Source organism: Falco naumanni, chromosome 5, assembly GCF_017639655.2.
Source record: "Falco naumanni isolate bFalNau1 chromosome 5, bFalNau1.pat, whole genome shotgun sequence".
Lineage (NCBI taxonomy): Eukaryota > Metazoa > Chordata > Aves > Falconiformes > Falconidae > Falco > Falco naumanni.
In genome coordinates, this window is record NC_054058.1 from 18,366,497 (window position 1) to 18,394,454 (window position 27,958).

General features: G+C 38.4%; 1 protein-coding gene across 1 annotated transcript; it reads left to right on the forward strand.

Annotated features, from left to right (window-relative positions):
- ETNK1 (ethanolamine kinase 1) lies at positions 1 to 27,958 on the forward strand. The gene is made up of 8 exons (XM_040593857.1): positions 1 to 296; positions 11,389 to 11,648; positions 12,430 to 12,570; positions 14,091 to 14,233; positions 20,733 to 20,816; positions 22,541 to 22,701; positions 25,268 to 25,341; positions 26,536 to 27,958. The coding sequence occupies exons 1-8, from the start codon at positions 141 to 143 to the stop codon at positions 26,606 to 26,608; spliced, it is 1,092 nt and encodes a 363-aa protein (XP_040449791.1). The 5' UTR covers positions 1 to 140; the 3' UTR covers positions 26,609 to 27,958.

A 27,958-nucleotide genomic window follows, 5' to 3' on the forward strand; every position in this document is an offset into this window, starting at 1 on the left:
GCGCCGCAGCCGGGGGGAGGTGGAGCCGCTTTATCGAGAGCCGAAGTGGAAATTTCCCCCTCAGTTGCCGGCTCCGCCGCGGAGGAGACTCCAGCCGGACTCGCCCGCCCTTGCCGCGTCCCGTGCGACCGCCTGCCGCCATGTCCAACTACATCCACGTCCCGCCCGGCTCCCCGGAGGTGCCCAAGCTGGACATCACTGTCAGCGAGCGGGAGGGGCCCGGCTACCGCCAGGGCGCCCTGCAGCTCCTGCGTCGCCTGCGGCCCCACTGGAGACCCGAGGAGGTGACGCTGCAGGTACGGGGGAGGCCGGGCGCGTCGCGGGGCCTACGCCGGGGACCCGGCGGGGGATGCGGCAGCCCCAGTTTGGGGAGGGAGGGAAGGGAGAGAGGAAGGAAGGGGGGAGGGCGGGCGGCCATTGTGCGGGGGAGCTGCCGCCTCGCTTCCTTCCCCTCCCCCTCCCTCCTCGCTCTCCAAATGCAGCCCCCTGCGCTGAGCCCCATTTGCCAGGCAGCCTGGCGGCGGGGCGTGTCGGCGCGGTAGCATCCCCTGCCCCCTCCCGGCCCTCCCCACCGCCCGCTTCCCCCTGCCTTTCGTGCCCTCCCGCTGAAACTTGGCTCCCCCCGTTAGCGGAGGGGAGAGCTCTGCCACCGGCTCCCGGCTGCCGTGAGCTTCGCCCTCGCCGGGCCCGCGCCGAGCGCGGCGTGTTCGTACAGCGGCGGGGCACTGGCCGCCTCCCCGGGGCAGAGGAGGGGCAGGGCGGCCGGAGGAGGGGGCGGCTGGCTGCTGCCGCCGCGCTGCCTACGCCGCCGCTGCGGGGGGCGGCCGCTGAGGTAACGGCCGCCGGGACGCTGGGCGCTCCCCGGGGCGCCATCGGCGGCAGAGCCCTTGGCGGGCTCGCCCCACGCCGACACCCGTGGTAAGTACATACAGACGCCTGCCCTGGATTCGCTGCGGGGTTTGGGTTGAGGCTGGCGGCGTCTCCGTGAGTATCGGCCTCGGTAACGGCCTTGCTTGCGTCTCGTAGCCTTGCCGGCGCGCAGGAGTGCCGCCGCGGAGCCCCGGTGTGCCGTAGGTGAGCGGGCGTTCCTCTTCGCGGCGAGTCCGCTGCTCGAGGAGTGGCTGCTTTGTGCTTCTAGAATATACTTAACCTGGCCGCGCACAAGTCATCAGTCAATTTAGCTGGCTAAAATACCTGTTCGATTGCAGCCTGTGTTCACTTGTGCGTTTTATTATATGGTCGTAAACCGCATTGTTCAGCAGTTGCTAATCTCTGGAAGCGTCTTCTTTTAGTGAAGTTCCTCTGGAGAGAGCTGCTGAAACTCATTTGTATGGAGAAACTGAGTACGTTGAGGTAATCGCACGTAAGTTGACTGAATTTTTCTGGAGTTTATTGATCGGTAAAGAAGCTTGACACATACCAATCCAGTTAGTACGAAAATAAAGCTGATCAGGTTTTTCAAACTAATTTTTTTTGAGGGCTGTAACCATAAGTTAAGCATAGGCCCACCATCTTGAAGGTGCAATGCAGATAGGTTTGCAACATGTCATGCTAAACAGGGTTGTTAGACTTAATAGAATTGTACACTCTCAAGTTAGAAGGGACGGCTAAGGATCACAGAGTACAACTCCCTGCTCCTTGCAGGACTACCTGAAGTTATTAATTTTCTTTATTTAGCTTTCTGATGAGGGTACTTCTCAACAGAATATTCTCTCTCTCATGCAGGTTTAGTAATAAATGAAAACAGAACATTTTCTTACAAAGGACAGATGACTCAAGCCTTTTGGGAAAGTTCTAGTAGGTTTAAGGAAAAAAAAAAATGCTGCTTCCTTCCTCTGTCAACCCCTCTCCACCCCCTCTCCTCTGAAGAAGCAATTAACAGAATAAAAACCACTGGTACCATTGGTGTGGAACAGGGACTCATTTGACTGATCATGTAATAGACTGCTGTCTGGTTAGAGGTTTCTGTCTAAAAGTTGTCCGAGTTTTGTTTCAGCGAAGTTACTTTAAGATGGTAACTTTTCAACTTTCTGCCCCCCTCCTTTTGCTCCTTTTGAACAGCAGAACATCCTATGAAGCTCTTTAGTGGCCTTTTATTTTTAGCTCTTTGGTCTGTGTTTAAACTGGTGTGCGTTTGTAACAAGCGAGAACGCATGTGGTTTGAAACGAGTTGTATTACCACCATTACTGCTGCAGTCTGTTCGCATGCATGTTACACGTGCATCATGCGCAGTAAGATGCTGAAATGAAAGATTACTTTTTGTTAGGAGGATGGAGCGAACAGAAGGCCTGCCTTGGAGTCCCCTCATTAGAGGGGCATATGTTTAGGAGGGAGATGGAAATGGAGAATCATGTATTGCATGGAAAATATGCTTGACTAATCTGAAACAGCAGCATCATAGCAAAGTAGACAAAGAATACTGATAGGTGAGCGAACTACTGCTTCCTCTGTTGAACTCTGCTATTAGCTGCCTTTGCTCTTAGTACTTCTTGGGTCTAAACAATTAGCAAAGAAGTTAGTCCAGAGTTTAACTTAAAGTTAATTAACTTATCTTGCAAAAATACACTGTTTTGTGTCAAATTTAGTCAGCTAATAAACAATTTTGAAAGTGCAGTTAGAAAATTTTAATGCTTAATCCTCACTTTCTGTAATATTTAGAAGTATCTAAAATCATGATTATATTTTAACATTGTTTTGATTTTTTTGCATCATGGCATGGAACGTAAATGTAGGACAGAGGATGAAAATAAATATTCAGTGCTTAAATTATTACTTTATTGTATTATTTATCAGGAAGTCTTTAGAATCCATAATTACTGCTGATTATTTGCCAGATCACAAGCAGCTCTACTGTAATGCATCTCCTCTATCTCAAGTAATATATGAATATCACTATGGAACGGTACAAATATTCAGGTTCTCTTACACTGATAAGGAGAAACACTACTTTCCTGTCTGAATGCTGATCTTCGTGTAGATACTTTGTGCAGGTGTAATTGGAGCATGTACTAGGAGCTGCAGAGAAGTGGGTGTTGTATTTTCTAGCCCTTAAATTCTTGATGTTTGCTTTCTCAGTTCTACAGTAACACAAAGCAATGTACTACTGCAGTTATTAAAATTATTAAAAAAATGTTACTAAAAGAAATTACGCTTTTTTTTGCAGCAGTTGCTTTTGATTCTGTAACAGCTGATTTTAATAATAAAATTGTAGAGTAATTCAGGTTGGGTGGGATCTCTGGAGGCCTCTCTCCCAAGCTGCTGAAAAGCTCACTGCTTGCTAAATCCAGAAATCGGCTGTGGTGCATGTGAGGAAATGTTTGGGTTTTTCTTTTCTTTCCTGACCAAAAATGCTCTTCAGAACTCAGTCAGGCCCTGTTTTGAGTTAGTAAGCAGCTTGAATTGTGACAGTGGACATGCAAATTTCTATATTCTGGGCAATTTGTTATTAATGAGGTATAAAAACATAATTGTTTTAATTCTTTACTGTCTTATATAGGTTGTATCACCCTTCTAAATGTAAAAACACAATCACAGTTTGGAATCCATTGGGCACCTTAAGAATTCTGTTTTTCCTCTCTTACGGCAGGATCAGTGTTCACTTACAGTATGGGAAAGTTACCACTTAAGAAAGTGCAGATTCAGGATTCTTTTATCCCATGACCTATTCTATGTCTTGGAGGTCTGATCGTAACAAAGGATTCAGTAGGCTAATACATAATTTGCTCTCTGTAGTGTAACGTTCTGATCCAGGAAAAATAATCTGTATTTCTTCTTGTTCTGAAATAATCTTTACCATTGAGAATAAAGGCTACTTGTTTTTGTGGGTGAAAATGCTTAATATTAATGAACGTTATATCATTAATTGGATAGACCAGCATGGTATCTTATTTGCAGAAAAAGATGGCTGCAAAATCCCTGAGATCTAAAATAATAACAATGATATGCTATCTAACAGTGCTCTTGTCATTGCCCAAACCTGACGCTTTTGCAAAAGTGATTGAATTCTTCAGTAAGACAACCCCCAGGCCCCTGCCAAATCCTGCAAGCTCCTGTCATCTCCAGAGAAGTGTAATTAACTTTAGGTTTTTATTCTCTGGAATAATTGGACCTTCCTTGTTTTCTGGCACTGGGTCTTTGTTGGCCTGATGTATATGTATGTCTGTGCACTTATCAACACTTTGCATGAGTTTACTACTGCAGCATGTACTACTACACGTTTCATCTGTAGCTATAAAATGTGAACATACAAGACAGAAGCTTGCTTATAAAGAATTGTACTTTAACCAGCACCCCCCCCCCCTTTTTTTTTTTCTTTATTGTACCAGGTTAGCTTTTCTCCTTGTCTCTGCTTTTTCTTCCTGACTTGTGCTCAATAGCTTTGCTTCAGGCAGTAATTTTTGGCTGCTTCTCTTAATTTTTTTTTGGCTTGTCTCGCTCTTGGTGTTTTCTTTGTAACAAACTATGATTAGGTTCAAATTTCTGAACTAGTTAAAATACTTCACAGTTTATTTAAACAGACCGAATGTGGGTTTTAAAGCATTGAAATAATTGAATGGAAACAGAAAATGTTAGTCTTTGAGAAACAAAGTAAAGTAACTTTTTGTTCTATATCTCGGTGTCATTACATTTTTCGAAAGATTTTTATTGCTTAGCTGGGTTTAGGACATGATGCTCTTCAGCAGTTGTGAAAGTAGTTATCTAGTAAAGAGGAAGGACGGATTTCACAGGTTAACATCCTGAAGTGCTAATACCTCTACATGGACAAGTGATGAGTTAAAGTATAAGAAAAGTTAGTTACAGAATGGGCTGCATTGCTCATGTGTTGTAGAAAAACTGTAATTTGAGGTGTGCCTTGGGTGCAGGGTCACAGTAAGTGATAAATGTAGGCAGTATTAGCTGTCAGTTGAAGCTGGGCTGATTTCTCTGTTCTTTTGAAGCTTGATCACTTCAATCCCTTGCAGTAAAGGTTTTTTTTTGTTCTATCAATGGGTGGGGCAGCAATCAGGCATGAAGTGACCTTTTGTGCAATTAGCCCCTTTACAGTGCATGATGTCATTACAGTGCATGATGTAATCCAGTTGTGCCTGCTATAGGTGTGTTTGTATTGATAACTCAGGTTCTAATGACAGAGAACATTTGCTTAGGCACAGTTTGGATCTGACTGTGTAGTGGCATATTAGTTCCTGTTTGTATTCCCCCCTATTATATGGCCATTTCATGTCAAAATTTTCCAGGGGGAGGAGCCGCAAATTAATTCTTAAGAGTTAGAATAAAATCTTAGACTCCTTTTGTACTAACTGAATTTTTGTTATTGTCTGTAATGGTTTTCATTTACACGAAATCTGTAAAAAGATCTAAAACAATTCACCACTTTAAAAGTCTTAACTAGTTACCTGACATTGACTGTTTTCAGGCAGGACAGTGGTCTTCAGAAACAAGGCGAAAAATACATAATTTCTCTGGGGTGCTCTTCTGACATAAACAAGAGGAAACTTTCTCATCTTGTCATGCATTTAGGTCCAAACCAGTCCTTGCAAGGTGTGACATATCCGTAGCATTTTATAATAGACTACTGAATGTAATTTTAAATGGCATTTTTATTGAGGATGTGAAACTTCAGTTAAGACCTTAACTTACTGGCTCCCTACTAGCTAAATGGTCTTGTTTGTGATCATCTGACCACCAGAATCACATAGATAATGGCTTTGACCTGCTGAGTGTAGTGATCTAGAGGAGGTAGCTCCACAGCCTGGAGACCTTTGAATGATCTTGTAAGCCCTGCTGAATATATGAGAATTTACCTAAGTTCTGTATTTTCCAGTAGTTGTACTTAAGTTTTTTTATGAATAGCTACTGGAATGAATTTCTTGAGAGGTTGTACTTGTGGATGTACCTGTATAGACTATACTTTGGCAGAAAAAATTAAGTTAAATCTTACAATACAAACTTCTAAGTTTTGTGAGCATTAAAGAAGCATGTATTAAAACTCTTCTTGTCTGAAGATCTAAATGTGCGATTGGGGTTCAGCAGCAGAATCTGGGGAATCCCTGCTTATGCTGAAACTTCACATCACTGTTCTGTTTCTACAGCAGTACAACATTGTTTTCTGTATTTCTCCTCCTATGGCTGTAATAACCAGTGTAGATGGAAAAAATCTGTTTGGTTTTACATCTATTCTGTGAGTGGTGCGTGCTTTCTACTTTGCCTCATCACACTTTTTCTGCCTATTCATGCTTGATACTAAATTTGATACCACTCACTCTTTTGAACATTTGGAACAGTAGGGTCAGATACAAGCTTTCCTTGAACCATCTGCTTATGAAATGGAAACATAATCATCTCATGCCCTTTTCAGGAATCTAGTAGCCTGACTGTTGCTGATAGTTTACCTTAAAAGCACTCTTGTCCTAAAGATGCTTCATGTCTTGATTGAGTTTTCTCTGCTCCTCCTGGACTCACTTGGCCTGTCCTGTGCCTGCCATGTACTGAAAGTACTTATTGTAATGTGATAAGTACATAACACAATAATTACATTTTTGCAGATTGCAAGAGTATCAGATTCTTGCTGGATTTTTTTATGCATTGCATTGTGTTCTTGACTTCTGTTGGTGCTTTGTAATTTTTATTCCCAGAATTTTCTACCTGCTAATGTTCTGTAGACTCTTCCATCTTCTTCCACATGGCCTTGAGAGTTTACTGATTATTGTGTCCATGTCATCAGAGTCCATTCTCTGTTTATGCCGCTCAGCTGATGCTTTTGTTACACAACTTGGTTTTGCCTTGCTGCATCTCAGGTTATGTTCCAGGCAAGCTGTTCTAAGCTGATTCTTTAAATGCTACAGTAGAGGCATTCTGAATAAAAGAATAAAGCGAGTATTGTGTTCTTCTACTGGTAGAAAACATTAGATGTTTTCTCATCATGGAATATGGAAATTGTCTGCTCTGAATAATGTTGTTAGAAAAGTAAGTAAACCCTTCTGCCTTTTTAAGAAGCAGTAACTAAAGTACTCCTGGGTGTAAATTACTTAAAGCAGCATGTTACAAATAGATGCTAATAAGTAGAGCTCCTAAATTATCAGTTGAGGGAGTCCAATTTCCATGTTGTAGATTCCTGTTTGTTAACGCTAATGAGACTTTTTAAGGGCATAATAGACCTGTGTAGGATGACAAAAGCTGTACAGTTTCTGTAAGCAAGTCAAATTCTTACTGTGTATTCGCATAAGCACTATTTAAGGTCTGATGTTTGTAATATCACTCTTTCTGATGACCTTAGAGCCTTGTCTTTTTAGTGCAATTCTATATGGAGGGAAAGGCAAGCTTCTACTTCTTACAAAACAATCTTCTAATGAAAACAGTAGCACAAGTTCCAGTGACTTGAAATAGTGCTGTTGTATGTTGGGAATTGCTGCCTATTTTGTTTGCCACCTTTGCCATTCAGTAAATACAACAGACTCCTTTTTCTTCAGAGGGGCTAGTGAATTTTATGACTAATTTTGATCCTTCTTAGTTCAATAGAACTTTTCTTTTGACCCTGCAATGACAGGATAAGAGCTTTTTCTAATGCTCAGTTTCAGATGTTTTAATTTTAAGTATGGTAGACAAAATATGTGTCAACTTGTTTGACTGCTTGACACAAATCACTTCTGCAATGTGCTCTTTGAACTTTTTAATGAGTTAATTCTCGTTTTATGCTAAAATGTATGAAAATTGGTACTTCTGCATTGATTTGCCATATTGGAGTGCTGTGTCCAGTTCTTGATCCCCCAGTGTGAGGAAGATACAGGCTTACTGGAACAAGTCCAGCAAAGGGCCAGGAAGATGACTGAGGAATCTTTCATATGAGGAGAGGCTGGGACTGTTTGGCCTGGAAAAAAGAGGTCTGGCAGGGGTCTTACTGATACGTATAAATACCTGATGGAAGGGAACAAAGAAGAGGGAGCCAGAGTTTTCTCGGTGACAGACAAGGCAATAGGCACAGAATAAAATACTTGTGAAATTCTATCTGAACACAAGAATACGCTTACTGTGAGGATGGTAAAACACTGGGACAGGTTGTAGTATCTCCATAATACGTGGAGACTTCACTAACCACAGTCCTGGACAACTGGCTGTAGTTAGCCCTGGGTGAGCAGGGAGGTTGAACTAAGTGATTACAGGAGGTGCCTTCTGATCTAAATAGTTCTGTGACAATACGCTTAGAAGGGGGAAGGTTATGAATGAAGACATGATATTATGAAGGTGTTATTTTGTGATTTACAAGCCATACTTGAAACGCATTTAAGTACTGCGTGTTCAAATTAGGTAACACTGCTCAAGCACATCATCCTTCTCTTGATACAGGGCCTGTGTATTGTTGCAACAATATGCTTATGTACACAGAGAAAACTTAACATCTGCATAAGCATCAAGCAACAGAATGGGGTAGTGTTAGAGTACAGTGGTATTTTTTAATGTGAAAACTAGTATCTATGGTGCTAAATGGTATAGTTTTCTTAGTTGTGCTGATTAGCATTTAGTTGCTATGAAGACTGTCTAAGACAGGATTCTTTGTTACAGGTCTCCCACTGTGGGTTATTAAAATACTAGGTAGTAATAAAATGTCTGTAAATTGTAAAGTCTTAATTTTGAGTCAATCAAGGATGTTTTGTAAGCAGGTTTATTTGAATTTATAGTTACCCTGTGTAGATGAAAGGTATATAATTTGCTGAATCTGCTTGTGCAAGACTGAGTGTAACTGTTTTGTATCCTCTGCTATTCTGCATCTTCCCTCAGGAACTTGAGCTGTTTCTTGTTACTTGTGATGACAACTAAAGCTTCCCCAGTCCTTTTCTGCATTTATTGATGAGTTTAACCTCATTACATAGGGATGCTGGGGAAAGCAAAGCATAATTGTTAAAATGCTATGTGTTCCACTGCAAAACTGTTGTCTTTTCCTAAATTGGGAGACTTGACCTGACCTAACTTCAGAATTCTTTTCTTTGAGTTAAAAAAAAAGTTGTTCTTAATGCTTGGATTTCTCTAAACCCCTGAGATTTGGAAATAAGCTGTCATTTGTGTTTGAATTATGCTACTTCACTTCTCAAAATGAAGGCCACCTCTTGGAGAATGGGGAAAAAAAAGTCAGTTTGAGTTGTGTTTTGCTTTAAAAACAAACACCCCCATGCCCAAACAAAATGCTCAAGAAAAACCCACCCAAACCATCTAGGGTTCTAAGGAATGGTGATGCCTATAGAAGTTGCCCGTTCTTAATGTGTATTTTTAACGAACATAGTTTTTCATTAAATATTAAGGTTTAGGATAAGATCTGAAATGCAACAGACTGCTCCATTTGTCAGTATTTTTGTTCAGGGCCTGACTTGGGGATTGAGGGAGAAGACATGGAGGAGGATGTGTGAATGGACATCAGTAAATCAGGAGTTCCAGCTGTTGTCATTGAACACTTAGTATTCTAGTTCTGATAAACAGGTTTCATCTTTCAGCTAATTTTCTGACTTCTGTTACAATTGGGAATTAAATCTATGCAGGGTCTTCAGGTTGCCTTTAAATAAAAGCTGCTTGCAGCTTCAAGGACCTGTGTAGTTTGAAAAAAAATCCCAATACAAGTGATCAGACCGTATTTCCATTTGTCTCTTGTGCATGTGGTGGAAGAGTTAACTAAATGAGAATTAATGATGAAAGCGCTTCCTAAAGAAAGGTGTTAATTTAAACTTGCAGGATGTCCACTCAAGGGAAAATTGTCTATGTCCTAACTGTATGGTAACCAACTTGAAGCTACTTCTTGCTGCTTGCTTGTTTTAGCAGACGGTCCTGAAAGGATATTTTTGGCTTTGTGGGCGCGTTTATTCTTTTTTTAAATGAAGTTTTAGGTAGGGTTTTGGGGGCAACGGAGTGGGAGAAGAGGGCATGACTGTAAACACTAAAAAAAAATATTTGAACTTCTGTAAATTAAAGTTGCTGTGAGAACCTTCACATTAAATGGTTTGCTTCTTATGTTGAAGACTGCTCAGTAGTTAGGAGAACATTAATGTTCATGCTTGTGATGTTGCTTTTCATCCGAGAATGATAATGGCTTGTCATTTGGTCACATACCTGACAGCTAGAGTTAATAGGGGTAGTGCTCATTTAGCCAAGTCCCTAAGCATTCAGTGTGAGTTAACAGAGTGCAAAGCATTTGGAAGTGCCAAACATCTGTTTTTTGGAGCTGTAAAATTGTCCAGGGCTGTAGGAGATTAAGAACTGCTGTGCTACTCTTGCAGGCTTTGAGTGGGATTTCAAATGCTTGATTACGTGCGACTGGTTGCACATAGCCCAGTAGCTCAGGGTTTGGTCTGCTTGTCAGGCAGCATCTGCAAGAGTTCAGCCTGTATAATGACAATTTTAGGCCTCGTCATCAAATGTGAAAGGAGAAGCAGCATTTAACAAGTGTGTTTTTTCAGTCCACCTCTCTTTCCATGGCTGGGAACTTGCAGTATCCATACGTTCATCGTTATTTGAAAGGCAGTGAGTAGGTTATCATTAGATGTAACCATAATGCTCTTTATTTTTGTAAAAGTTACTTGCTTCATCTTCTGCATATTCAGGCATCAGTGATGAGACAGGTCAAAGTCTAGTAGCTTGTATGTGCATCTTAATGATAAGGGCTTACAATGCCTTTTTAATCTTTTAAGTAGTGTGTACCAGTTATGAAGTAAAATGGGAGGATAGTGGCTGTTATCAGAAGCTTTTAAATTTGGAATGGTACTTAAGGCTAAAGGCTAGGATTTTGAATTTTAAGTACTGTCTCAAATTTGTAGAGGAGCCAAGTTACTTTAGGAGTTGTTCTCAACCAGTAAAACCTTAGGGCTAGTGGGAAGGTGATAACAGCCAAACTTGAACTGTTTGACTGGAATTTTGCTTTTTGAAAGGAGTAGCTTAGAACTCCAGGAGCATCTTTCACTAGTTGTGCACTGATCAGCAAATACTGATGTTCTGAAGTGCATCAAAGTTTTTGTTTCTGTGCTGCCTGTATTCGTGACTCTTAATGTACTTGTTTAGGATTGCTGCCTTGTTGGGTCTCTGATTTCAGCCATTTTTTAAAAATTCATCAGTTTCAGAGTGGTTATGTAAAAACTCTTTTTACAATACTGAGCTTTCAGTTACTGCCTTTTACATGTCGTATTTCTGTAGTTCACTGTAGCATGTTTTCATGTTTTCCTCTTCATGTGTCACTGGTAAAAATGCCTGCAATTTTCTTCATGACTTTCCTGTTTCTTAAGGAGTTCTTTTGTTAATGCTCGATCTAGTAAACACTTGTGCGTTGTGAACTGAAGAATAATCCTGGATTGTTTTCCTTTGTTGAAAATGCAGATGCAGATCTAAGTTGTTTATGCGTTATTTCTGTTTTTCAGCTGTTCACTGATGGAATCACCAATAAATTAATTGGCTGCTACGTGGGTGACTTAACAGACGATGTCGTTCTAGTTAGGATTTATGGAAATAAGACCGAGCTCTTAGTAGATCGAGATGAGGAAGTGAAGAGTTTCCGTGTGTTGCAGGCCCATGGCTGTGCACCTCAACTATACTGTACTTTCAATAATGGCCTGTGCTACGAGTTCATGCAGGGAGAAGCACTGGATCCAGAGCATGTATGCAATCCAGATATTTTCAGGTAAGCTTTTAATGTTCTTATTATTTCATTATTCAAGTTCTGTGATGCATTTATGGTGTTCTGACAGGTCTAAAGGATCTCGTGCTTATTTAAGAGCAGGCAAAAAAGTTACATTTCTGTAAGCCTGCACTGAGTTGATGTTCACACTCTTTTTGACCAGCTCACTGTCCTCTTAGTTAAAATGGTATTTCAGTGTTGAACAAATGATCCTTGCTGTTTCCCCAGAAGACTATGCTTTTTAGAAGTCTGTTAGTTGTGAATATTTAACATTTGTACATTACCATTAGGGAGATCATTTAACAGGGAGCTGTAAGGGGCTGGACTTGATTAAAGCAAGTACTCATTGTTTTGTTTTCTAATACTTTCCTGTTGTGAATAAGTTAAAGATAGTCTTCCATTGAGAAGTAATTTTATAAACTCTTTCCATTGAACAGAAAGTGCTGATGTCTTTAAGATTTTAGTTTTTTTGGTATTTGCCTAACAATGGCAGCTAATTTGATTTCAGCTAAAGATAAGCAAGTTGAAGAGTAGACTGTAAATACAGGTGAAGTCTGCATGCTGTAACTGAACTCCAGTAGTGCTGCTAATGACCTTTTGAGTCTGGCAAGATGCTATCCTGTAGCTGTGCTGCTCTTGTTTAAAAACCTTCTTTGGATTCCCTTGCTGCATTTTCCACAGTTTTTCTGTTAAATATATTGTAGTTGTCTTCCTACTAGGAAAAATATGATGCAGACTGTCAGATATACATTAAATATAACATTAAATTAAACTTTTTTTTTAGACTTATTGCAAGACAGCTTGCTAAAATCCATACTATTCATGCACACAATGGATGGATCCCTAAATCTAATCTGTGGCTGAAGATGGGGAAGTACTTCTCTCTCATACCCACAGAATTTGCAGATGAGGAAGTAAATAAAAGGTAGGCATTTCACTATGTGCTTTCCCGACTCCCATTCTTTCTGGCTGAGGGGTAGAAGAGTACTTAAAAAAATAGGTTAGCATTATCATATGATGTTAGGTTTATAAAACTTAGTTATGTTTTACTATTGTATACTTCAGTAGCTGTATATATGTCAAATATGGTAAGGAAAGTATTTAAAATTCATTTGGTATATTGTGTTCTTGGTTTGATTGGTCATTTGATGGTAGTTTTCTTACTCTTTCTAAAGAACCAGCATCAAGTCACATACTTCTTTAGGTAGTTGAATCTCAGTAGTTTTTAAGAGAACCATCAAACTCACACCTCTGAGGTGAATACTGAAAGCATGTTTCCTGGGTTTGCAGGAGTACTGCTGCTTGTCCATTCTAACCTGCACCTCTTAGCTGTCTTGTATTTGTTCAGTTTATAAGTTTGTCCTAAACTAGGTGATGTAAAAGTGAAGTTAATGAAAAGGGGTGATGGGATGAGCTCCCAAAGTGTTTTCCAGAGGAGGAAAAGGTATCCAGTCATTCTAGATCTGTGCTATCATGGAGTATGAATAATGTTGTCACCTGGGTTTAAGGGTTTATTTACACTTTGTTTTATATCATGCCAATACAGCTCTTGGAGTTGTAAATCAAACTGGCTTTTTTGCCTTTTTTTCTCTTTGGGAGCTTAGCAAAATATTTTCAGAGGGTCCTACTGTCAGTCACAGGAAGTTTGGGATGAGAGGAACAGCAAAAGTAGGAGCAATGTTTAACGTAACTGAATTTTCTGTGCTGCAATCTGTAGCTTGAGTTGAAGATAGTGTTTCTCAGGGAGTGGAGATGACACTTTTAAGCTAAAACTCTTAATTCATAAGTGTTTGTACACTATCATCAAACTTTGTGGCATTCAGGAAGTAGATTCCAGCCTAAAAGCATTTTTCACGAAACTTTTTTGAAATCACTGATGCCAGCTGCCCTTCTTGCTGCTTTGTAATTAAAGAATGCTCTAGCAAAGTTCATTTTTTCTTTTACAACGTAAAAATCTTAAGAAAACTGAGTAATTAATTAAAAATTAATTAATCTAGAAGATAAAATGACTACCTAAGCATATTTACTATGGCTGGAACTAAATGTTGAATTTCTTATGTATAGATACATATAGTGCTTAGTACTTACTGTTGTGTATTCTTGAAGTAATGTGAGTAAAAAATGAATGAAATCTGTGTTATAGCCCTTTTCATCTTGACTCCTTTAAAAATGTGCAGGATTGCATTCAAGTTCTACTGATTTTTGCACTACTGACATGATTACAGCATAGATAATCTTCAGAGAATAGGTTTTTTGGGAGGACAGAGGGAAATAATTATCATAATTAGACTGCCATTGTGCCAGGGGGAAAAGTGCCTTGGCTTGGGAGAAGGTCTATTGAATTATTTGCGAAAAAAATGTAGAGGAAATAAGTAATTTCATTACAAATACTTGGTATGGAACACGCAGTACTAGATATTAACTCTCAAACTTACACCTGAAAAGGTTTTTAAGTGACATTCCAAGTCCTCAAGTTCTTCAGGAAGAGATGGCCTGGATGAAGGAAAGACTGTCAAATTTAGGATCACCAGTGGTACTCTGTCACAATGACCTGTTGTGTAAGAATATTATTTACAACAAGAAACGAGGTAGGTATTGAACTAAACAGTAAGTATGTTTATGCTTGTAGTTGCATTTGCTGTGTCAGTGTCATTTTACTGATTTGTTCAAGTGAACTTGGTTTGAATTTTTAAGGCTCAGTGTAATGGTAGTGGTATCTGTGTAAATAGTAAGTTGCTTGATTAGCTAACTCTCATCTGTATGTTATTGTACTGAGGAACGGTGTTGATGTTCCTTGTTTTTTCTTTAATGGATTTGTTAATCCCTAGCCAGCCTGTATGACTACGCTTCAAAGTATGTAATTGTTCATGCTAATTCAATTCCAGTCATATAAAGCTTTTAGGAAGAAAAAAAATAATCATACAAGCATAGAAAATAACCTGAAGACATAGTCTCCTATAATATGTGTATTGTTCTGGTTTGTGATTGTGGGAAGACGCTTTCATAGTGAAGTATCTTAGTGATACTCAATATTGCATTCAGTGATTCTGTTTTTCTGTGTGAGGTACATAGGCATCTTAAAGATTTCTTCTGTAAATACATGAAATTTGAGCAGTTGTAAGCAGTACGTGTCTTAGCAAAGATGATTTTTTTTGTTTTAATAAAGGCATTCTTTAGTAACATGAAGTATGAATAACATGTGTTATAATAAAATCTATAAAGCTTCTGTTTCTTTTATTTCTTGATTTTTAGTGGCTGAGGGTCAGTTACTAAATGAATTAGGATATTAAACCAAAATAAGGCAAACTTGCAACACTAAAATGGCTGTTGCACAGTAAAAACGCACAACTTTCCTTCAGTTTCAAATAACTGAGCTCAGCAAATTCATCAGGTTAGACCAGGTTTTTCTTTTGGAGTAAGGTTGTTATATTCCTTTTAGTAGCTTCGTATTTGTTTGAAGCAAAAGTTGTCTTCATCAGTCATCGTTGATCTTTGACCTCTTAAGCTTGTGTGCCTTAAGTTCTTAAACTAACAAAAACATGCTGGATTGTAGTATGAAAACTGGCTGTGTGTTGTATAACGAATTTTTGCATCAGGTATGCACTGAATGGATGTGAAATGAGAAAGTCTTCTGGTGGTTTGTATGCAAGTTTCCCTCTGAGAAATGCCACTTTTGACTTCTAGTTAATACAGGTATATACATATATATATGCCTGTACAGTGTTATTAATATACACTTTAAATGCTAAGAATTCAATACCAGACTTCAGTGGATTTACTTGGTTTCAATGACTGGTTATAGTTTTGCATATGCAGTGTGTGTGAACCATGGAAGGTATGCACAAAAATTGGCTTGTGGTCTTATACACATTGGAGTTGTGATATTGTAGTAACAAAAATACATCTTTTTACCGTGTGAAATTTTTTAGTGCTGAAACTACCTTGAGTTTTAGCATTCCAGAACAGACCCATTGAGGTAAAAGTAATTTTTAGTTTCTTTTCATAGAAGAACCATGCTGGGGGTGGGGGGGGAAAGAAACAAAACCCCGAAAAGCAAAAGACACCGCCCCCCCCCCCCCCCCCCCCCCAACCGTGAAACAGAGGAATTCCTTTAAAGGGTTCTCTATCATGGTCAATAGGCATGAAGTTCCTGATTTAAAAACAAATGCTATATGCTTTTCTTTTTGTGAACAGAATGGAGGAAAAAAACAATGCCAGCAGCGCATCACTTAAGAGCAATTCTGCAATAACGAGTGTGTGAGTGCCTAGCTGTGAGTGAGTCTGGGGACAGGGTAGGGAGGAGGGAGGTATTTAAAGTTCTTTGGCTTCAAGCTAGCTGTAAACAGCTTGCAGGGGAGAAGAAAACTTGGGAATATGAAAGCAATATATTTATTAAAATTATATTGCACGTGTACTGTGTTGTAAAACTTTTGCAATCTGGGTACAGTAGATACCATCTTCATAGTAATCAAACCTCAGTGCCATCTGTAGAAAGAATATGCGTAATTTGAGAGCTGTTTTCTTGTCGTGTACTTTTTACTGACCAAAAAATTTCAAGCTGTCTGTAGCACAATCTTAAGATGAGGAATGTGCTTTTAGATGTGGAAGCTCAGCTTTAACTGTAAATAAGCATGTATTGCTGGAATTCTGTTTAGCAGAGCAAAAGCTTTTATTGGTATACAAATAATTTTGCAAGAGCACAAAATAGAATCTAATTTAAAGATGTGCTTCATTAAGGATGGCATCAAACTGTATGAAGGTAGTTAACAACTTTATGTTGCTGTACTCTTACTAAATTTACTCTTCCATCTATAAAGACTTCTGTGTATCAAAAAGACCTTGGTGAGCCTAAACTGGAATTGAGAGAGAGAACTGGTCAATTGGTCTTCTGGAATAACTACCTTTTTTTTTTATTATTTTTTTAATTATTCCTTCCCTTCCCTGCTCCCCTCAGTAAAGTTTGTGCAAAGCTGGTAGTGTTTTTGTGACTTTTCAGAAGCTGGCACAAAAGAAACTCAATTATTGGTTTTAATGACCCTGTATTTATCATGTTGTTTGTAAATGCTAAATCTGCACATTTACAAGGTGTGAGGTGGTCTGTGTTTAAGGTAAAGACTATCCACAGATACTAGGACTCCTGTCCATCGCAGTTAGAATTATTATGGGTTGTTCCAGTGCTTTGCTTTAGACTTGTCCTCTGCATTAAACTCATGTTAAGTTTTCAGATTTGAAAGAAAAATCATAGTTGTGCTATATATTCCTTTTAAGAAGAATTGGTCTCATGTTCTTAACTTTTATTTATGAGACTGGAATAGCATGTTGAGTGCTAGCATCATTTAATGGTGTTTCACTCATCTGATTTGAATTTACTCATGCTGTGGCTGAGAGAACTCTGCCTCTTGCTGTTTTTCCTAATGTCCGTTTTCAGTCACTCAGGATATGAAAATCTGCAAGTGTTACTTTACATAACTGATAATTATCAGTGTTATCTACTTTTTGAAGGATATAACTCAGAGCTTCACATTGCTTTTAATTACAGGTGGATGTTGAAGTAGTCAAAATATGCTTGATACTGCTTATTTATACACATTGTGTTCTGATGCTCTTAAAAGTGTGGTTTGTCGTTTAGGGTTGTGGGGTTTTTTTCCCCAATGTGACCTGGAGTTCCCAGAAATACCTGATGTTTTAAGAGTATTAAAGTGTTTACTATTCAGTAAGACCAAGTACCAGTGTGTGTGTATATATATAATTTTTTTTTTGCCTGTATCTATATGTACTTTTCTTGAATGTATTAAAATTACCTGCCAGGAAGTTAAGTGTGTAGGTAGTTTTGTTCTGTTTAATCCCTCTGCCTACCCAATGTTTTCTATGATCTTTGGTAGGAGTCTGTGGGTGCTCAGTGCTTCTGAAGACTGAGGTATGTTTAAGGCTTCTGGTTTTGATCAAAAAGCTGTTTTATTTTGCAAAGCTATATTACCTATTTATAGCTAAAATTATTCCTTGGGTATATGACCCGTTTGTGAATTTTGAGTATGTTCGTAGCATAGATCATTGTCATTACTGAAGCTGTCTTCTAGGGCATCGGTGGCTCACCAGATGAGCAGGATGGGATGGAACTCGGGATATATCATTTTGCTGTGGTGACTACAGCTAGAACTTGCATGTTGAAAGTGCTTACCTTATTAAACCATTAAGAGTGAAGAGCAGTTAGAGAGGTGTCATCACCCTCTTACTTATCAGTTCCCTGAGGAGAACCCAACAGATGCTCTATGGAATACTACTTGATCTGTTAAAAAAAATTTCTGGTATACAGAGCACAACATAAGGATACAAATTGGAATACATGTAGTTTCTGTAGATTATGTTGTGTGTTGTCTACACTAGGAGACCCTTGGAAGAAAGGAATGTGTCTCAGCTTGAAATAGTCAATACTCTTGATCTGTCACGTGTCTGTTCCTGTTAATAACGGTAGCTTCTCCAGAGGGATGATAGAGCTTAGTTTTAAACCCTGTCTCCAATAAAATAAAAATGCATTTAGACTAGTGTCTCTTGTTGGTTTACCTGCTCTTTGTACTTTAGAAACCTCAAAACAAAAGCTAGCTGCTTAAAGATAATGACTTACATTAGAAGTAGCTTTCCCATATGAACTGCAATAAATTTTAAAAGTAACTTCTAATATTATGGATAAGTAAAAAAACTAATGCAGAGTCTCTTCTTCTAAAACAAGGTAGCTGACACGTGTATACATCACGCACTTATGAAGAGGCAAACGTAGTTTTTTGCTTTTTTTTTTTCAGTTTCACAGAAAGAGCTCTGCATCTTTATTCTGATCCTTCCTGTAAAAATTAAACTTAAGATTGAGTTCCACAGTAGCATGAGTCTCAAAGATCAGTAAAAATGCAGGACTTTTTCACTTTGAGTTTTTGTCTTATCAAATGTGAGTTTGCCAAATTTTCATCTGCTACAGATGAGGTATGGCATTGTTGCTGCCTGATGGTGCTGTGCACTGCCTGAAGGTTTATTACATCACTTGTTCACATACGGTTCCTCATAAAGGTGCATAATAACAGCCTCACCCATATCTTATTGAATGTAATAGTATTTATATCTGGAAGTAAGTGTTAAATGTTAGCTGTACATGAAAATGCATAGTAGCACATAGGTATGTTCAAGATGAAATTTGCACATTAAAAATTCGAAGTATTTCTTATTGATACTTTGCAAGCAGACAATCTGCTATATTTGTATTTTATTTGAGGGAGGAAGAAAAAAAACCTTCTAAATAGAAGCAATATTAAGTGTTTGGGAGGCTGGGGCAGTGGAGTTCAGGAGATCAGTTGTGTAGCAGGTTATTAACCAGGGTTGGGCTATGCATTTTGACTGGCTTGTGACTTACAGGTGTTTCTTTTTAAACATAGTATTACAGAGTTAGTGAGAAGAACAAGTGTATGAATCTGCTGTTCAAGCAGTGGCAAAAGTTAATCTGTGACAATGTTATAAGATCTTGGCTGCAGCTGCTGCAAAACTTCTTGTCCCTTCAGAGTTCTAGAGAACCTCAATTTTTCCATTGGCAACCAGATTTTCCTGGGAAGAGCTTGCCGCTTTGCAGGCTGTTTTCATGTTGGTTTGTCAGAGCCTAGAAGGTTTAACCTCATAACCTTGGTAAGCAATCCTCCCTTTCTGTGAAATTAAGGGTAAACTTTGACTCAGAGGATTGTGACTAAGTGGTTCTGTATTGTGGGGTTTAAAGTCCATTTTAAGTGCTTAGACAAGAAGATTTATCCATCTGAAAACGTTTAATATGTTAGTACTTCAGATGTGGCGAAGATGAGCTGCATAGGAAGGAACACTTCTAACATAGTTGTTACGTGATAACTTGGTCATGACACTTACTGTCAAGACTGTTGTGTGTGATCGTGTGACATCCATAAATCATATGGAGGCAGTGTATTAGACACTTAAAATGCTTAGTCTAGGAAACAAACATACTCAAACGTGATTCTTGATTTACTTTTTTTTTTTTTTTTACTTGGAGTTCTGATAGAATAAGTTTCTGTAAGATGTTCTAAGTCTTGTCAAGAAGATTGTTCATTGTAATAGAAGGAATATGTTTTTATTGCATAAATATGCAGTTTGGTCATCAAAAGAATGGGTGTAATGAGGAAGAAGGGTACAACTGAAAATTACGCATTTTCAGCATAGCAGTGGAAAACGTAAGGGTTTACATTTTAAATATTCTAGTGCAAACTCCTTTTGTGACGTTTTTAGTAATTTTGCTAGTTTCCCTTAAAATACCAGAGAGTTCTAGTTTTACCTAATCCACTGTATTAATGTTTTGACTGATGTGGTGTAGACATTCTTGAGCAGTTTCAATGCTACATTACCTGGAGTGAAGGATTTTCCCCAGCTTCACTGTAGGTAAATGCAAACCAGAAGCATTTGGGGCTATGTGCTGCTTTATCAGTCCTTGTTTATGTGACTCTACATAGTTGCATAGTTTTGAGGTCTTGAGGATTGTCTGATAGATTCTTGAGAGTAGTTTCAGCCAGATAAAAAAAGCAACAATTAAGAATAGTTTTGTTTTGTAAGTGTGGTTGGAGGAAGCTGGGAGTATCAACGTGTTAAAGGAAATACGAACATGTTGCAATGTGTTAGTCCACTGTGGTTGCACACTTCTGTGAGAGTAAACAGGACTGTTCTTTTTTAAGTCGGGGAAAAAATGATCTACTAGTTCTACATAAAATTTAAATAAGGAATCCTCAACTATATTTCTTACTTTGAAGGTAAGGGATGCCCTCATGTGGTAGAAATAAAAAGTGATTCTGCTATTAGAGTTTACAAATAGAGAATCATAAACTATAAGTAATTAAGAGCTTTCTTAAATTTATATTCAAGGGAATCTCGTCTCATAAAAGTCATAGCCTTACCCTGGAATGTTTTGAGTGCACACAACTGGGCACAAGGACAAGAAAGACAAGTGTGGTTTTGTTTTGTTTTTCCCCTAAAACTTCAAAGGACACCGAAGGATTAGGGCTGTGACTTCAACTGATACGGATGCTGATGTTGCTGCTATTGTGTCTCACATAGGTGATGTGCAGTTCATAGACTATGAGTACTCTGGATACAACTACCTGGCTTATGATATTGGAAATCACTTCAATGAATTTGCAGGTAAAAATTGGATTTCTGAGGTAAAGGTAAATGTGTTTTAAAAAAACCTGTAATTTTTACACATTCTTTTTCTCTCTCTGTGTATCTGAATGCATGTATATGGCTGTTCATCTCATGATATCCTAATATATTAATGTCTGATCTTGCAGGCCAGTTATGCCCTTCCTCTGCAGTTCTGTTAACCCAGAAATGGGAACATCATGTCATAAATTTTGGTAGAGTTAGATAAATACAAAATTCACAGCTGTCGCAATATCATTCTGTGGAGTGACGTAGCAGAGACAACCCACTGTAATGAAATACTGCGGATGTATCTTTTACAGCATAGGTGTATATTGAGAACATGCTGTGTGGTTCCACAGTTCGAAATGGCAGGCTTATGTGGTTTTTTTGGTGACTTTGTGTGCACTCGATACTTGCCCTTGAGACATGTCCTAAAATGAGAAGTAAAGGCACTAAGATTGTGCAACAGGAAAAAGGTGGGCTTTTAGGAGTAAGGTGTTGGTAGATTCATTCATTAACTAGTTCAAATTCTTTCAGTGAATGCCAATTCCATTTACTTTGTAAGAGCAATAACCTTGAGCGTATGCTGTGTTATTTCAGCAGAGAGGGCGACAGGAAAAGCCCACTTAATAAATGATACAGATGGAAGTGCAGTATGGTGAAATTGGGAGCCTTAATCTTCTACCAGTTGTTGTTTCACAAATTGAATGTTAAGTCTAGGTAACTTAAAATTACCATGTATACACAATTATTTTTTTTAAGTTGTATAATTGGTAATTTAACTATCTGGAAAGCAAGTTAAATTATTTACAAAATATATTTGAGAGCTTCGGTTTTTCATCTGGGACTTCTTTTCAGAGTCTGACTACATCTTTAAGGAGCTAAGTACAGTAAGAAGACTAAACGCACAGGTAAATTTTCTTGCCTATGAAGAGCAGTTGTGCTTCACCTCTGCTATTCTCTGTCCATCCAGTAAAATTCTTGATGATTATTTTTTTTAAGCTAAATTTGAGTGATTCTGACATAGGAAAGATTTTAGATGCTAGGGGATTGCTCGTTCATAAAATAAGACTTAAGGAGAATTACCACATCCTCTGGGAATGATAGCTAGGGGAGTGAACTGTGATCCAAGTTTGGGACTCCCGGCAGACTCTGTATGTCCTGTGACTTAAGCATCTCCAATATAGGAGGAAAAATAGGTCAAAAAGAATGGTTATGGTAATAAGACTTCTCCAATGGGCTACTGGTAGAATTAGGAGAGAGGTAGACTTTTAATAAATCTCAAATATGAGCTTAGTTGGTGACAACATACATGCATCTGGATTCAGCTTTGGATATTACGCATACAAGTCTCTCTTCCTAGGAAATGTGTAGTATTTTATGTTTGGGAGGGCTTTTGTTTCATAATGCAAATACTTCCTTGAGGATTCTCTCAAAACCAAACTTGTTGAATTTCAAAATACAAGTAGATATGTACATGGCTGAAAATAGATACAGCATAAACCTTTCTGCTATGTTGAATGCTGTGATTCATGCGTGAGAAATTCTTGCCAACACGTAACTGATAAACTTGGGTCAGAGTAAAAAGAACTGTTTGTCCGCATCAGTTTATATGTGTGTGCGTGTTGAGGGTGGGGAGGGGGGAAGTAGTCCAGTAACAAGATTTTAATGGTCTTTTTAGACACCATAAGGTTCTAATAGGTATTTTTTTCTTTTTCTAGGAGTAAATGAGGTAGACTACAGCCTTTATCCCAACAGAAAATTACAGGAACAATGGCTGAGATCTTACCTTGAGGCCTACAAAGAATATAAAGGATTTGGCAGAGAAGTCAGTGAAAAGGAAGTTGAAGTTCTATATGTCCAAGTCAATCAGTTTGCACTGGTAAATAACAACCACTTGATTAGAATATATTACATGCTGTAGGGAAGCCTGCTACTCTGTGGACAAATGGAATTGCTGGTTTTATTACTCTGAGTGCTGTGGCACGTGAAGAAAAACTTCCTTAACTTGTTCAATGGCAACTTTCTGCTATGTCGTGTGCTAAAAATACTCTGTAGAATATTCCTACTGAAAGAGGCAGTGAGCATTCAGAAAATGAGGAGATGAGCTTTTAGCAAGTATTTCTATTGCCTGTTTATTGGTCTGGCAAGTTCCCAAGTTGGCTAGAGTGTATGGTGAGTCTGTGTTGGAACTGTTTCTTGTAATGGTCAGAAGACAAAGAGCCAGGTAGTGGTTCATAATGACCTGTACATTTTCTGACTTTAAAAGCTTTTTAAAAATAAGATGGTAACATTTTGTTAACATAAAACTAGGATACTTTGCTTTTGGTTTTGGTGAGATTTTTTCCTTTTAAACAGATAATAAGGTCCAGAATTTTCCCAGTACTACCGTAACTCTTTCCTTGTCTGCTGAATTTTGGAAACAGGGAGTTGCTTTCAGATTTGGTTTTGGTCACCTTAACAGTTTTTAGCAGAGTGCACATGTAGTCTCTTGTGCTTCCCCAAAAGTTCTGCCTTTCTGTAGTGTGAGGGCTGGCTATCTGAGAGTACTCCCTGCTCCTCATGTATCTGTGCATTATAAGCAGTCTTCTGTCTGTCAGTCTGTCTTTTGCAGGCTTTGGATGTAAAAGCTTCACTCGGAGTGTGTGCAGTTTTGATCTGGCTTTGGTGCCTTGTCCTTCAGATGAAAAAAAACCCTATCAGGTGTAATTAGTGGAGGTAGAATAAGAAGTCAAATAGGTGTGACATTAAATCTGTGAATGTTCCAGTTATGTATACTGTTAGAAGTAGTTTGAAGATGACTTTTTAAATTTTTTCCCCAAGCTTTATCTCTCTAGATTTCTGAAGATACTTTGCAGGTTCATGTTATTTTTGTTATATTTTCCAATTGGCCCTGGTCTTGTTTTGCCCAGAGGATGTGATAGGAAATGTTAGAGCAAAAGTGCCTTTTACCCAATAGCTCGTTAACTTTTGTTTTGCTTTCTCCTGAAGAATAATGTGCCATAGTGTTCACAGGGGGACTGAGGCTTAGAAGCCAGTTTAGCCTTATTTCAGTCCTCTTTCTAACTAATCCAACACACCTCTGTTACTGTAATACCTTCAATTTTTTTGGCAGAAGCTAATGGTTGCAGTGAGGAAATACAGTTCGTGTTCTAGGAAGGTGATTATAAAAAAGCCCTTAAAAGTACCAGCTTACATGCTGTTATTCTTTCAAAATCTCTGTTATCAACTGTTACTGTGAAATTTGGCTGTCCCACTCATTCAGGAAAGCTGGATCTGCAATTAAGTAGGTTGGTGGTCTGTTCTAAAATACATAGCATTGTTTTGTCAGTTTTAAACTATGGTTATATTAATGTTTAAGAGGATACACTTCTGTTCAGAGAACAGCTCAAGGCCTGCCTATAGGCCACACATGATGCACAAATACTGCTAAATACTCTTGTGTCATTTAATGTGGGAGGCTTTGTTAAAAGAAAAAGTAAACTGCAAGTTAAAGGATGCTCGTGTAAAATGTCAAACTGCTTACTGTTTGAAATTATTGAAATTAGAGGTACACGAAAGATTCACATGTGCATAACATCAGTTGCCATTTTAAGGTGTTTTCAGGTGTGTGCATGCATATGTTGTCTTCACCTCTGAAGTGTTAAATGCAAGCTTCAGAAGTAATTTTGGTAATTACCGTAAGCTGTTACTAACTGAACAGAAGTCTGAACTATATCACTTGTAACTGGGTGGTCCAGAAGTGTCTTCCACAAGCAGACTCAACCAAGCTCATGGCCATTACATCTGTTTGTTCATTTAAAACATAGTAACAATCGTATCATTAGTGTAATCCATAGTTTCGATCTAAAACTGAATAGAATATAGGCCTCCAGACTACTTAACTGGACTTGGAAGCAGGTTTGGCATAAATGAGAAATTTTTTTAAATGCTGATGACTTAGAGGTTTTCTTAACATGCCACAGACTGTATTTTTGTCCAAGTCAGTAGTGAAAGTGAGTTGTAGTTGTAGCAGCCTACAAGTTGTAATCAAAGATTCAAAAGGAATTTCACATTTGTACTAGAGTTGAATACAGGTAGAATAATATGTATTTAATTAGCAGTAGTAGATACGATAGTTGTATTTCTCTGCATTTTTTTTAACACTGCATATATAGTTATACAACAGTCTACTCAGGAAACCGGTTATCTATTAAATGGAACATGATTTTTCTTGAAAATGACAAATGGAGAGTCAAGATGCCTATGTATTTACTCCTTTGAGTGCCAGTAATTATTCTGTAATATTCATTGACCAGTCTCTTTGGTAAGAGACCTCAAATAACTTTACAAAAAGATTGAGTTTTGAGAGTTCTTTTGTAGATAACTCTGTCTTAATGTGAGAATAGGTTCACATGTTGGATTTCATATAATGTTAATCTTTCACTAACACTCTTTTTTTTTTTCAGGCTTCCCACTTCTTTTGGGGATTGTGGGCTCTAATTCAAGCCAAGTACTCCACCATTGACTTCGATTTTCTAGGGTAAGTGTGCTTGCTACATATGATAACAGAAATCTTCAGGCTGGAAGGGACCTGTAGGGCCATCTAGTCCAACACCCCAACTATCAGAAACTGAGGTCTGAGTAGCAGACCTGATCTTATGTGATCATACTATAACTTAATTTTTAAGAGAAAACAAGACAGTAAAAGCTGTCTGTGCTTTTTGTTGCTGAAAGTTCTCCAGATTGGTGAGTGCCTTTGGGTTTAAACACTTGGTATAACAAGGCAAGGGATATAACTAGAGGAGTAAATGTGTTTTGGCATTGAGTGTTTTTTGTTGGAGAGGCACAGGTGTAAAAGGCAAGTTGTTGGTCAGCGTGGTGTACTATCTGTCAAGACACAAGGCCTACGTTTCCAGCTACAAGACTCAAAAAATGGTCTTTTGTACAAAAGAGCTTGTTTACTACTTGTTGCATGGAGTGTTGATCTTTGAAAATTCTCAATCTTTTTTAAAAAGTCTTCATAATGCCAGTGAATGTTAAATTCTGTTTCCTGGGACACTGGCCAATGTTTCAGGTAGAGATGTCTTTGGCACATTTTAAAATGGTCTTTCATGGCAACAAGCAGAGGAATTTGTCTTTCCAATGGAGACTGGATGTGGTGATACAATTAATCATTTCGCTTGGTAAAAGATCCCACTTCAGAATTTTTTTGCATCGTCTGAGACAGTTTACTAGGCTTAGTTGTACGTTTTGTAAATGAGGCAAGTGGGAATTTCTTCTCATGACAAAGTATTCTCAAGTAGAAGTGCCTGTTAGTAACCACTAGATGGCACAAAAGCCCCAAGTTTAAAGCACAGGTGGTAGAACCCAAACACGTGTCAGTGTTGAATAAAATGTCATTCTTGCTATGATCGAGATCAGATTTCTCAGGAATTGTAGTTGTCAGTTGTTGGACAGTCTATTAAGAACTATTAAACATGAAAACACTACCTTTGGTAATCACAGAACAGCATCCGTTTTGCAAATTGCAGCAAGCTTGGAGTGGGTGGTAGTGGTAGGAAGGTACCATAGTGTGGTTGCTCTGTTCTTGATTTCTTCCTTTAGCATCTGCTGAGGGTCACTGTTGGAAACAGGCTGGTGGGGTGCGGTAGGTAGGACTTCCTACCTAGCATGGCTGTTTTCATGTAAGGAGTTATCTGCTCTTAACTTGAAATCTCTCTCTCCTTTTGAATAGGTATGCAATTGTTCGGTTTAACCAGTATTTCAAAATGAAGCTGGAGGTCATGACGTTAACTCTTCCTGAGTAAATAAGAGGAAGAAACTTACCAAGTGGATAAGACAACCCCTGAATCTTTTCTGAGAACAGATACTGGAAAAAAGCTAAACATTTGTTGTTCTCTAATGCTCACTTGGTTGTTCTTGCTTATAAATAATTACCCTAAACAGTCCTTCAATGTTAAATTTAATATGAAGAGCATACGTACTGCTGTTGATATAAAATGGATTAGAAACTTGCTAAATCTATAAAAAGTTGTAGAAATGGCAATTTAATCCTTCTTTGTAATTTAACATATGTTGTATGTGAATTATTTATTATAAGTTTAACATGATTCCATTGCTGCTTTCATCAGTTTTTGTAAAAGTTGTGTGCAGACAGTGAAGTTGTTCCAAAGGATTCGTTTAACAACTTTTATTTTATTGAAGTTGCATTAACTTATATTAAAGAAAACGTGGTCAGAGAATAATAACCTTTTAGATGTATACAAGCAAAATGACTGATAGTAGATTTTGTGAGATCACCAGTGTGGTGTAACTAAGGAAAAAGGTTATAGAGTGATTTTCTTTCTACCACCCCCACCGTTGGTGGTGCGTGGGTTTTTTATTTTTTTTGTTTTGGTTTTTTGTTTGTTTGTTTGTTTTAAAGAAAAAACTTTGCTTTCCATATGATGGTACTTTTCTTTTGTGTAAGAATCAACCAGCTTGCTTGAAATGATAAATAATGTTTTGATTTTTTATTTCCTAATGCGTTAAGCTGTAGAAATGTGCAAGTTCTGTGGCCATAAGATTCTTTGAGGTTATGTACCATCTTAGTGTTAGATGGACAATGTACCATCTCTAACTTCTGTGGGAAAGCTGCTTGTTTATTAAGTGTACCTTTACAGCAAAAGACCACTATTCCAAATCTGTATTCCTTTTCGAAACTTTAAATTTGAACACTATCCTGATGTCTATATTTGATGTGCTTCAGCAGTATCTAGTGGAAAGGACTATTGAACTGAAGATTAGTGAACAGAGATCCTGTTGCACAGGGGAGCAAGACACTTAGGTTTACAGTTTGTGTATTGACGCCTTTCTGCTTTGTCATCTTCTACCCTTGGATTCTAGTCTTAAATGCTTGGTCCTGTAGTTGCAGATTCTGTTTGTATGTGTTTTGGTTTTTTGAGTTTGTTTTGGTTTTTTTTCCTGCAGCAGCAAATTACATTTCAAAGTCTCCAATTTGAAGGGTAGTATGGAAAACTCTGACTTGAACAATGGGGCTTTGATCATCACATCATTATTTCTTAAAGCTATTATACCAAGAATGGTCTGGATTACAAAATGTGAATTGACAAGAAAATGTTTACTTAACAAAACAATATATAAGTTTGCATGGAAAA

Bases quoted from the DNA above. Each gene is read 5' to 3' on its own strand.
- ETNK1 (XM_040593857.1), top strand. From the start codon at position 141: ATGTCCAACTACATCCACGTCCCGCCCGGCTCCCCGGAGGTGCCCAAG. The intron at 11,649-12,429 runs GTAAGCTTTTAA...CTTTTTTTTTAG, and splicing joins TGCAATCCAGATATTTTCAG to ACTTATTGCAAGACAGCTTG. The intron at 25,342-26,535 runs GTAAGTGTGCTT...CCTTTTGAATAG, and splicing joins ATTGACTTCGATTTTCTAGG to GTATGCAATTGTTCGGTTTA.